This window comes from Phyllopteryx taeniolatus, chromosome 3, assembly GCF_024500385.1.
Source record: "Phyllopteryx taeniolatus isolate TA_2022b chromosome 3, UOR_Ptae_1.2, whole genome shotgun sequence".
NCBI classification, from domain to species: Eukaryota; Metazoa; Chordata; class Actinopteri; order Syngnathiformes; family Syngnathidae; genus Phyllopteryx; species Phyllopteryx taeniolatus.
In genome coordinates this window covers 13,480,894-13,491,944 of record NC_084504.1, presented here as the reverse complement: position 1 = coordinate 13,491,944, position 11,051 = coordinate 13,480,894, and the positions used below count along the sequence as shown (strand labels likewise).

At 41.4% G+C, this 11,051-nt stretch overlaps 1 protein-coding gene and 1 long non-coding RNA gene across 4 annotated transcripts; one reads left to right on the top strand and one right to left on the bottom strand.

Moving 5' to 3' along the window:
• Positions 1-1,235: 1,235 nt before the first annotated feature.
• Positions 1,236-10,994, bottom strand: LOC133474896 (flavin reductase (NADPH)-like). 3 transcript variants are annotated; one of them, XM_061767032.1, is made up of 6 exons: positions 10,847-10,984; positions 10,289-10,345; positions 8,852-8,993; positions 7,289-7,490; positions 2,712-2,876; positions 1,236-2,094 (listed from the first exon to the last, which is right to left on the bottom strand). In XM_061767032.1, the coding sequence occupies exons 2-6, from the start codon at positions 10,306-10,308 to the stop codon at positions 1,937-1,939; spliced, it is 687 nt and encodes a 228-aa protein (XP_061623016.1). In that variant the 5' UTR covers positions 10,309-10,345; positions 10,847-10,984; the 3' UTR covers positions 1,236-1,936. The 3 variants fall into 3 exon arrangements, with proteins under 3 accessions (XP_061623016.1, XP_061623017.1, XP_061623018.1); XM_061767033.1 differs by lacking the exon at positions 10,289-10,345 and having other exon boundaries at positions 10,847-10,994; XM_061767034.1 differs by lacking the exons at positions 10,289-10,345; positions 10,847-10,984 and adding an exon at positions 9,603-9,779.
• LOC133474897 (uncharacterized) lies at positions 2,870-7,245 on the top strand. The gene is made up of 2 exons (XR_009787660.1): positions 2,870-3,624; positions 3,777-7,245. It is a non-coding gene; the product is annotated as an uncharacterized LOC133474897 (long non-coding RNA).
• Positions 10,995-11,051: the final 57 nt, after the last annotated feature.

Here is an 11,051-nt window from a genome sequence, read left to right as displayed (position 1 = left end):
GCATGTTATGTGTCAAGTGTTTTAACAGCGTGTACCATCAATGAACCCATCATCTTGACAGCACGCTGTCACGCTTAAGAGATGCTTTGATACACATACTGGAGCGTTGGGCTTATAGGACCACAAATGACATTCTGAACTAGAATGGCAGACCTCCATCATCAGTAGGTGAATGAGGAGAGGGTTCAAGCACTCTTGAGTACCTTGAAGTTAGAAACGCGCGATACAAGTCCAAGCCCATTTACCATTTTGTCAGCCTATCACCATAATTGCCAGTCATTTTTTTTTACTTACTGTGATAATATCCATAAAAAAAATAGCAATTTGCTCGCTAAATTTTTTTTATTTTTGGTGTAGATTTTTCGTCATCGACGTCACGAGTAATCTGCAGATTGAATCGAGGTAACTGGATTTTTCTTGTTTCAAAAATTACTAAAACAATTATGCTATTAGGCTAACAGGTTACCTTTGCCAAGGTTACAAAAAAGAATATCTCTTATGACTCAATTTTATCACTAGGATGCATATATTATTTAGAAACTATTACATTAAATTAGAGCAGCATGCTGATGCAATATTAAGGTTGAACATATTCAGCTAAAAGTGTTTAATGGCTTTTTAAACGGATCACTTTGTTTCAATTCAAATTCAATTAAAGCAGCGAGGTCATGCAGCTTAATGCATTTTTCCATGTATTAATCTTAATGTATTTAATTTCAAATTCAACATAATTTGTCAAAATGCAATTATAGGTTTAGATCCTTTTAAAAAAATATTATAGTTGCACTTTTATGGGAAAAATATTTTCAATGTCATTTATATTTTTAGATTAAATTAGGCAGCATAGGGACCCAATTGATTTACATTATAAAGGTATCCATCTTAATGTATTAATTTATTTTTACATTCTATTTAATTATTTAAATTTGAACAACATTTTTAAGTATTGCTTTGTTTTTGCTATTTTTGTATTACTTTAAAAAAAAATTTAAAATTAATTAGGGAAGCACTTTGACACAATTGAATTACATTTCCAATGTAGTCATGATGGGCGTACGACTGGTTAGGACATTTGCCTCACAGTTCTGAGGATCAGAGTTCAAATCCGGCCTCGCCTGTGTGGAGTTTGCATGTTTTCCTGGTGCCTGCGTGGGTTTTCTCTGGGTCTGAGGTCTTCTTCCTCACACATCCCAAAAACATGCATGGTAGGTTAATTGAAAACTCTAAATTGTGGGTGGTGTGAATCAGAATCAGAATCATCTTTATTTGCCAAGTTCAAGCTCACACACAAGCTCAATGGTGAGGTTGCAAACAGGATGCTCTCAGAGGGAAGTGACCTCTGAGCTTAGAGTGTCACAGAGGTTGCAACAAATAGATTGGAAGAGTCACATAAAGGCATGGAAGTGGATGTCTTTTGAAATAGAAAAATATAATTGTGAATTTTGCCATTCAGGTCCTTGTTATAGAACAGCAAGTGGTGCAAAAAGTACTGAAACACTGAAAATGTGCCTTCAAAAGTTTAGAAAAGGTCCAATTAAGTTCACTTTTAAAGCTTATAGTGCATTTTAGGTTTGGAGATTTATTGGGCTAATCTAGGACCTTCGCTATCAAAGTTTGTGCCATATCATGTGTACATGTGTGTTGGTATGACAATTAAACTCCTTGAATCCTTGAAAACCCCAAAACCGGAACTTTTTGAGAGTGGGGTATGTAAAAAGTTCAAATCAAACCAACAAGAAACACCAGTAAGTGTACTATGTATTTTTTTTTTTATTCCTATTGGCTTTTTCCTGCCCCATGTATAGCTAAAATGATCATTGCACATAGCTGCAAGCACAATAAGAGAAACCAGACTGGAGCCCTACTTTTTATACATGAGAAACCAATATGAATGATTAGCCAGTGTTATGTACTAAGCTGTGTTCGTGGCTGCCTCTCATTTGGTGGTGATGGCCACTGCCTTCTGCACCCAAGCGTTGTTGTTGAGGAGCGACAGCATGAAGCGAGCCACATCGCCTCGTCCCATAGCGCTCCCTGCTGGGTGCCCGTCCTGGTTGGGCACGAAGTAGCCCTCGTGCGTCAGGAACTCCAAGGCTGGGGACGACAGAGGCGGAGGATTTTTAATTTTGGACTGGACGAAGTTGGTGCGAATTCTGCCTCACAACAACAGTACGAGAAAGTCTAAAAAATATAGCCCCCATCACCAGTATGTCCGACTGACATTAAATCTAGTACACGTGCTCCATGTGGAAGGACGCACTAAAAAGTCTCAAGAACTCACACTTTAAAACATAGAGGAAGTCAGCCATTTTGTTTTGTTGGTTTCAGCCAATCAGCTCATTGCCTGCCCTGTTCTACCCATCCAAATCTCAAATTGAGATTCAGACAACAATGAAAGCTTTAGGGGACTTTTTGTAAATACTTGACATTCTTAACTTTCATATGAGTTTGAAAAATAAGTGAACCACTGTTAATATTAAGATCCCATGAAGTCCGCCTAACAACAATGTGTGACCATTGGAAACATTTAGCCCCTGCCAGCAGTATGTCTGATCGACAAATATAACGGAGCCATTTATAGAAACACACACTGCATTAAGGAGTCAAAGGTAATAAGCTTGTAATGCAACCAATCGTGTCCTCAGGCTCGACTATTGCCTCCTGCAGTTTCTACACATAAACTCTCTGTCTGTCTGTCTGTCTGTCTTTACCTGAGGATGGGAGGTTCTTGAGACCCGGCGGGCGCACCACGGTCCAGTTGATGTCATCCACCTGCCGCAGGTACTGCTCCATCTCCCACATGTTACTGAGCACGCTACGGATCAGGGGCAGCAGCAGGAAGCGGATCAGGTATGGCGACTGAGTGCCAGAGTTAGCTGGGAGGAGGAAACATTACAGTATATTTCACATTTAACGATTTTACTATTGGAATTGTGTAGTCAAAGCTACCCAACAGAGGGAGGAATAGTAGCCTTGCTTGCTTTTTATTGACCAGAGGCATATTCTACAAATAATACAATAATCTCCTGCATATTCACAGTTCACCATTCATTACTTCACTGATTTGCATTTTTTTCTGTTGGAACCTATCCACAGCTACAGTATTCGCTGAAAGATGTACGTATTCTCGGTTTTTGTGCTCTTTCTGAAACCCCCTAAAATGCTGCCAAAGTCCTGTCTGCATATACAAATGGACAAACTCGATTTAACAGACCAGGAACTAACGGACTTCGGATTTAACGGACAAAATGGTAGTGTCCCGTTAGAAAGCAAAACGCCCCCTTGCAATCGACCAAGACTCTTCATTCCAGAAATGGCCGCTACTGTTTAGTGGCGCAATAAACAGACAGAGAGTGGTACCTGTATTTCTTACATTTCTCTCGAACGTGGTGTACTGATTTGGGTACAGCATACAATTGTTTTTTGTCAAGACCTTCACGATGGCATCCAATTGTAACGGAGGTGAGAAAAGGAAGTGCACTTTCCTCGTGGCTCCTGAAAGCGACGCTGACTCGCCACCGTGGCACAACTTTCTCCCAGCAGCACGCCATTATCACCCCTCCCAAGCACCAGTGATAACGGCACCTTAATGGCAGTATTAGACCATCACAGCGATGTTTAAAGGTAAGTTTAAGTAAACATTTATTTACAATAGGTTTGTATTGTACAAAATGTTTTTGGGCCACAAGAAAAAGTGCTTCAACTTAACGGACAAACGGCTTTAACGGACGACCCCTCCCCCTATTAGTCTGTTAAATCGATGTTCCAATTTACAGTAATTGTTCGTGTCGCCGGTGTCAAGGAAGTATGTGTCAGTGATACATCTCGACGAAGAGACAAGCTTTCAATGTCCAGGAGAAGCCAAGTTTAGCCTCGGTTATTCGTGGAAGTTATAAAAAGTCTTTTTTCGCGTGTACATGTGCCCTTTTGGTGGATGGTCTGTAACATTACCTTTTTTTTAAAAGTAATGTTGTAAGATGAGTTTGAAATATTAAAATGTTTTGTGATCATATTTTGTGGTATTGATACAGTTTAAACTATGAATCTAGTCAATTATGAATATTTTAGGGACTTTTTCCCACTATTCGTGGCAGGGTAGGTCACTGCCCCATCAAATCATGATACTACATGATTAAATTTATAATCTTACCAGAATAAAGTATATTTGGGAAAAGGATATATAGTTTCATGATTAAAGTTATAATTTTTTAGATTTAAGTTGTATATTTCTTAGAACAAAATTGTGAAAATAAAAAAGTCATAATATTGCAAAATTAAGGTTGTATATTTTCTAGAAAAAAGTGTTCTTCCACTCAGAGAATAGTTGTAAATTTAATATATATTTTTTATATACAGTGGGTACAGAAAGTTTTCAGACCCCCTTAAAATTTTCACTCTGTCATATTGCAGCCATTTGCTAAAATCATTTAAGTTCATTTTCCCCCACATTATTTAAAAAGAAAAACTGAAAGGAAAGAAAATTAACAGACATTCCTCACATTCCCCACAGCCATAAGTATTCAGACCCTTTGCTCAGTATTTAGAAGAAGCACCCTTTTGAGCTAATACAGCCATGAGTCTTTTTGGGAATGATGCAAGTCTTTCACGCCTGGATTTGGGGATCCTCTGCCACTCCTCCTTGCAGATTCTCTCCATTGGTTGGATGGTGAACATTGGTGGGCAGCCATTTTCAGGTCTTTCCAGAGATGCTCAATTGGGTTTAAGTCAGGGCTCTGGCTGGGCCATTCAAAAACAGTCACAGAGTTGTTCTGAAGCCACTCCTTCGGTATTTTAGCTGTGTGCTTAGGGTCATTGTCTTTTTTGAAGGTGAACCTTTGGCCCAGTCTGAGGTTCTGAGCACTCAGGAGAAGGTTTTCGTCCAGGATATCCCTGCACAACGCATTCATCTTTTCTTCGATTGCAACCAGTCTCCCTGTCCCTGCAGCTGAAAAACACCCCCACAGCATGATGCTGCCACCACCATGCTTCACTGTTGGGACTGTGTTGGACAGGTGATGAGCAGTGCCTGGTTTTCACCACACATACCGCTTAGAATTAAGGCCAGAAAGTTCTATCTTGGTCTCATCAGACCAGAGAATCTTATTTCTCACCATCTTGGGAGTCCTTCAGTTGTTTTTTAGCAAACTGCATGCGGGCTTTCATGTGTTTTGCACTGAGGAGAGGCTTCCATCGGGCCACTCTGCCAAAAAGCCCCGACTGATGGAGGGCTGCAGTGATGGTTGACTTTCTAGAACTTTCTCCAACTCCAAACTGCATCTCTGGAGCTCAGCCAAAGTGATCTTTGGGTTCTTCTTTACCTCTCTCACCAAGGCTCTTCTCCCCCGATTGCTCAGTTTGGCTGGACGGCCAGCTCTAGGAAGGGTTCTGATCGTCCCAAACGTCTTCCATTTTAGGATTATGGAGGCCACTGTGCTCTTAGGAACCTTAAGTGCAGCAGAAGATTTTTTGTAAGCTTGGCCAGATCTGTGCCTTGCCACAATTATGTCTCTGAGCTCTTCAGGCAGTTCCACCGTATTAAAAGGCGCAGACTCAGTTACGGGGTTTATTTCTGTATTTAACACATACATAAAGCGCACCGTATTATTGGGCGCAGGCATGGTAAAACATATGCTAGCTTAAAACACACGGTAGCATGCATGCATGCTAAACCATACGCTAGCGTTTTTTTAAAAGGCAGCAGGAGCCAAAACTGAGTTCGGTTGTACTTTATTGAAGTATTTAACAATGTACTCACGTTATTCTTTGATCAATCCTCAAGTCCTCATCTTCTGTATCCAAAATGAACAGCTGGAGAAGTTCTCCATCAAACATGCCAGGTTCCCTCTCGTCATTGTCGGTCGGAGTCAGTCTCGTTGCCGGGGGGCTGTTCAGCAATGATGCCGGCTTTCGCGAAAGCTCGGACAACAGTCAAAGCAGATACCTTAGCCCAGGCATCCACAATCCATTCGCATATGGTGGCGTAACTCGCCCGGCGATAGACGGATAGTGGCGCCGTTTCATAAAACAAAAGCACCAAGACGGACCTCCTTGAAAATGTTCGATTTTCATTTCTTCTGCAAGGGTAGAATGGTGACTGTAGGGACGCTTCTCCCGGCTGTTCTTTGATTATTAATCCATTGCCCGAGTTGGAAGACCAACTCGGGCCACCTCGCCTTGTTTTCGCGGAAACTCAGCTTCGTCTTCTTGACTTGGCAAAGCTCGTTTTCCTGCTTCCTCCACTTGCGAACCATGGATTCGTTGATCTTGAATTCTCTCGCAGCTTCTCGATTCCATGTTCCTTTGGGTAACTGACAGCCTGCAGTTTAAACTGTAATTCGTAAGCGTGTCTCTTCGTAGGTGCCATTTTCGGGGGGCCTTAGCCAAACCGATGTTGTTTGCAAATACCGGCACTATATACCAACTGGGGGCGTGCTTTTAGCGTCCTCTTTCAGGCGCACCCTTCCCCCTTTAACGTCCGCACGCTGTTCTCAGTCACGTCCGCCTTTCCTCTATATTAGCAGCGTGTCGGCAGGAAATGCTCCCAGTCAGTCAAGCGGAGCGCTCATCAAAGTCACACAACAGCATTTACAGATTTTGGAACTCGGTTTTAGAGAAAATGTAAGACTTTTAAGTGCGCCTTATGGTCGTGAAAATACGGTAAATGATTTTAACAAATGGCTGCAATATAACAAAGAGTGAAAAATTTAAGGGGGTCTGAAAACTTTCCGTACCTACTGTATATTTAATGCATGGTTGTCTAGGTAATGTTTTTAAAGAACCATAATTGTATTGAAATATAATATTCTGTATATTTATTATTTTATTATTGTGATTGATGTTTTAGGATTGATTTTTATTTATGTACAACACTTTGTTGCAGCTTTTGAAGTGCGCCAGAAATAAAGTAGAGTTGAGTATATTTTCAACTCAAGGTATATTATTTTAGATTAAAAAGTTGTAATTTATGATCTTAAAGTTATATATTATCGAGGACAAATCACAATCACAAATTCTGTCTAGCAACATGCAAAAACAAGTGACTAAGTATTATTTTGTATTTTAATGTTCTTCTTATTACTAAGCAACTAACTAGCAACCCTTTATTGCTCAGTGACTGTTTTTCCTCAATGTCTTTATGTCTCAAAAGTGTTCTCTGTTGTCGTACAAGAGCGGCTCCAACTACCGGAGACAAATTTGTGTGTTTTTTTGGACATACTTGGCAAATAAAGATGATTCTGATTCTTGTTTTATTGTTATATGGTGTCCTATACTTTAATTGTCAACTTACGGTCTGTGTACCATGATGTCATGGTGATGATCCTGTTGACGTTTGCCTCCCGCATGGCTCCGATCACGGCGCTCATGGAGTGGGTGTACCCCGTCACACTGGAGAAGAAGGAGGTAGAGAAGCCCAGGCAGGACACCAGCACATCCACCCCCTTGAGATGAGACTTGAGGCTGTCTGCTGAGAAGATGTCAGCCTCTACTATCTGTGGGCAGAACCACGAATTTCACTGCGGAGACAGGATATTAAACTCTGTCTAGCAACACATGCAGTAACCAGGAAAAAGTATCCGGACAATTAGCCCTGCCCACCAGTATGTGCAAAGTAATACTTTTCTATGAGACAAGGGAGTGTCTTGACTAAATGAAGCTCGTCCCCACACTTAAACATAGTTCCTTGGCACCGAGATGCCACCAGGTGGTGCAAAAGTAATACTGCGTAAGGTGCATATGGGTTAATCCGTGAGTAGCAAATCTCAAATATGTGGGGACAGCACTGTACAGTGCCTTGAGATACGAGTGACCTGGAAATAAGAATTTTTCGAGATACGTTGTTCGGCGCAGCACGGTGGCCGACTGGTTAGAGCGTCAGCATCACAGTTCTGAGGACCCGGGTTCAATCCCCGGCCCCGCCTGTGTGGAGTTTGGATGTTCTCCCCGTGCCTGCGTGGGTTTTCTCCGGGCACTCCGGTTTCCTCCCACATCCCAAAAACATGCATTAATTGGAGACTCTAAATTGCCCGTAGGCATGACTGTGAGTGCGAATGGTTGTTTGTTTGTTTCTGCCCTGCGATTTGCTGGCTACCAGTTCAGGGTGTACCCCGCCTCCTGCCCGATGACAGCTGGGATAGGCTCCAGCACGCCCGCGACCCTAGTGAGGAGAAGCGGCTCAGAAAATGGATGGATGGACGGACGTTGTTCGGCCGATTTCTTGCTTTGACTTGCAAGCAAAAATTTGAGATTCTTGTCCTGTATGGTGGTAGTGAACGCATTATGTCATTACTGTATGTTTTTTAAAAATACAATATTATAGAGTGGCATTTACTATACCTGTAGAGACATTACAAACATTTTTACCTGTTCTTTTGAGAAGCTGTAACAGATTAATGCCATTTCCATTCTTTTCGGAGGGGAAAGATATTTTGAGATACTGAAATCAACTTTATTTACAGAGCACTTTAATAACAATACGAGTGCTTTACGTTACGAGTGTTGTCACAGAAGTAATTAAACTCGTATCTCGAGGCACCACTGCACTTTATTTTAATTCTATATTACACTAGCAGTAACTATGAAACGGCACCAAGTGGGAGAATCACTGCAAAAACCTTTGGTATCGTCAAACGGTGAGTAATTTTACTTTATTTTAGTTTTAAGATAAAGTGGAAAATTATTTTTATACTTGTATGGCAGTTAGGAAAGATAAACTATTACTTAAAAATTTGAAGGTTGGAGCTATTTTCACCTGCGGATCAATACAAGACTTTCCCTTGCATTTGGCTCCTGTATTGTGTAATCTTTACAGGAACCCAATTAAAGTGTACTTTGAACCCTGGCGCGTCAGTACCTTGAGGTTGTCATGATGCACGGTGAGCTTGTCCAGGTTCCGGACGACGGCGGTTACAGAGTGGCCTTGCTGCAGTGCCTGGTTCACCACAAACTGGCCCGTCTGCCCGGTGGCTCCCAGCACAGCGATCCTCATGCTGACACTGAAGAAGTAGATCACCACACATACTGAAAGCATTCAAGATGGCACCGCCCACGTTTAATAAGTTCACACCGTTACCAAGTGATTAACAAACCGCTGTAAAAGGAATTTGGGTTTTTACACGCAGTGAAAAACACGTGTTTGTCATGAAAAAGGACATTCTTCCCAGCCTACAGAGGGCGACACCAAACTAGTGCGAGTGAATAGAAAAGCTCACTTGTTCCAAAGGGGGAAATGGATGCTGCATTAGCCGAAGGCGTTAAATGCTGCATTCCTTCTCAAATTGATCATTTCTGAATCCGTGCTAGAAGCCTATGCTGTCTCCCCAAAAAATTCTTGGTCCTATTTTAATGCAGTCGCGGGCGGGGGTCTGCTGGCCTAAACAAAATCAGAAGCACTGACCTATCGTTGATATAGAAAGTCTACACACCCCTGGTCAAATGCTATGTTTTTTTGTGACACACACAAAAAAAGAGACCATAAATAAATCTTCCAAACACGTGAGAAAACGTGTTATGGTCTGATGAAACCAAGGTCGAACCATTTGGTCAGAATTCCAAAAGGTATGTTTGGCGCAAAAACACTGCTCATCACCACAAGAACACCATACCTAACGGTGAAGAATGGTGCTGGCAGAATCACGCTTTGGGACTGGTTTTTTTTCAGCTGGAATTAGGGCCTTAGACGAAGTGCATGGAATTAAGAACAGTTCCAAATAGCACTTTGAGTTCACACAAAACCTTCAGGCAAATGTCAGGACAAAAACTACTAGAACAGCTGGTTTATTTGGGAATAATCAGAGGCACTTTAAATGGTAGCAGGTGTGTGCTGTGATTGGTTGATATGAACACAGCCACGTGCCCAGTTATAAGAGCGTGTGCACACTTATGCAACTACATTATCTCAGTTATTTATTTTTTTTACACCCTCCCTTCAAAAGATGTGTTTTTTTTTTTTTCAATTGAGGTGTACAGGTTACAGATCACATTAACGGTGGAAATGGTTTATCTTAGTCTCAATAGGGGTGTGTAGACATTTTATATCCACTGTATATTTACAACCCAAATCTTTTTTCCATTAAATTGTGTTAATTAATTTTCCACAATCTATTCTCCATTTCGTAGCATTTCTCTTGTCTGCACTGCTTCCAGTCCATGTGGATGTTGGATTTTTTTGGTCCAATCAGATTTTAGCTTCCAAGTGCTAATTAGTCCAGGGCCTGCCTTTGGAACTGGCCAACGTAGAAAGATAAGTTAATACTGTGCGATAAAACTACAGTAAAGTTCGACTACTCACCCTTTGAAGACACCAGTCATGGAGGGGTAGCAGGAAGACTGACTGCGATACTGTCACCTAATGACATTTTACAGGCAAAGGTTAGGTAAAGGTTATGATCCTAGTGACAATTGTGCCACTTTTATCCAAGACTTTGGAGTCCCTCAAAATGGAGGTCATTCCGGAGTAGTTAAATGTCATATTTGTGGGAAAGCTCTGAATCTCTTATCACTCACACCTTCGCTGTTTTATTTCTAGAATTATAATGATTTAGTAAACAACGGCATTCATACAAATGTACTTTATATGCGTTTAAGTGTATTTATCTTACGCATTTATCTTCCAATTTTGTTGCTTTTGGTTTAAGTCGGCTTCACCTCATTTAAAAACATGATTTTGATTCAAGTTGAACAGAACGGTCCTCCTCACAGCAGAACGAATAAAGGCAACAATAAAAAAACAAACAAAAAAACAAAAAAACAATGATCAATTATTTGCACATTTAAATTTACAAATATATCAAGGATAAAAGGCGTGAGTGTTTTTGAGTTGTTACAAAACACTTCCGCATACACTCACCTTCCCACGCTTGTCCAAGGGCGGCGTTGAAGAGCAGCCTTCGTCCATAAAGGCTTCTTTATACTCGTGCGGGCGGCGACCGCGCCGACGTCACTGCGGCCATCCAGCACGCAGTTTGCCTTGGAGCGCAACTCACGCGCGCAGTTTTGAAAATGCACTACAATTCACCTCCAAGTCGGAGGTGTGGCTACGGCTGGTATTGGCT

Excerpts from the sequence above, each read along its gene's own strand:
- LOC133474896 (XM_061767032.1), bottom strand. The coding sequence starts at position 10,308 with ATGACTGGTGTCTTCAAAGG. Across the intron at positions 8,994-10,288 it reads ATGACTGGTGTCTTCAAAGG|TGTCAGCATGAGGATCGCTG; the intron begins GTGAGTAGTCGA and ends CTACTTCTTCAG. Across the intron at positions 2,095-2,711 it reads CAAGAACCTCCCATCCTCAG|CCTTGGAGTTCCTGACGCAC; the intron begins GTAAAGACAGAC and ends TGTCGTCCCCAG.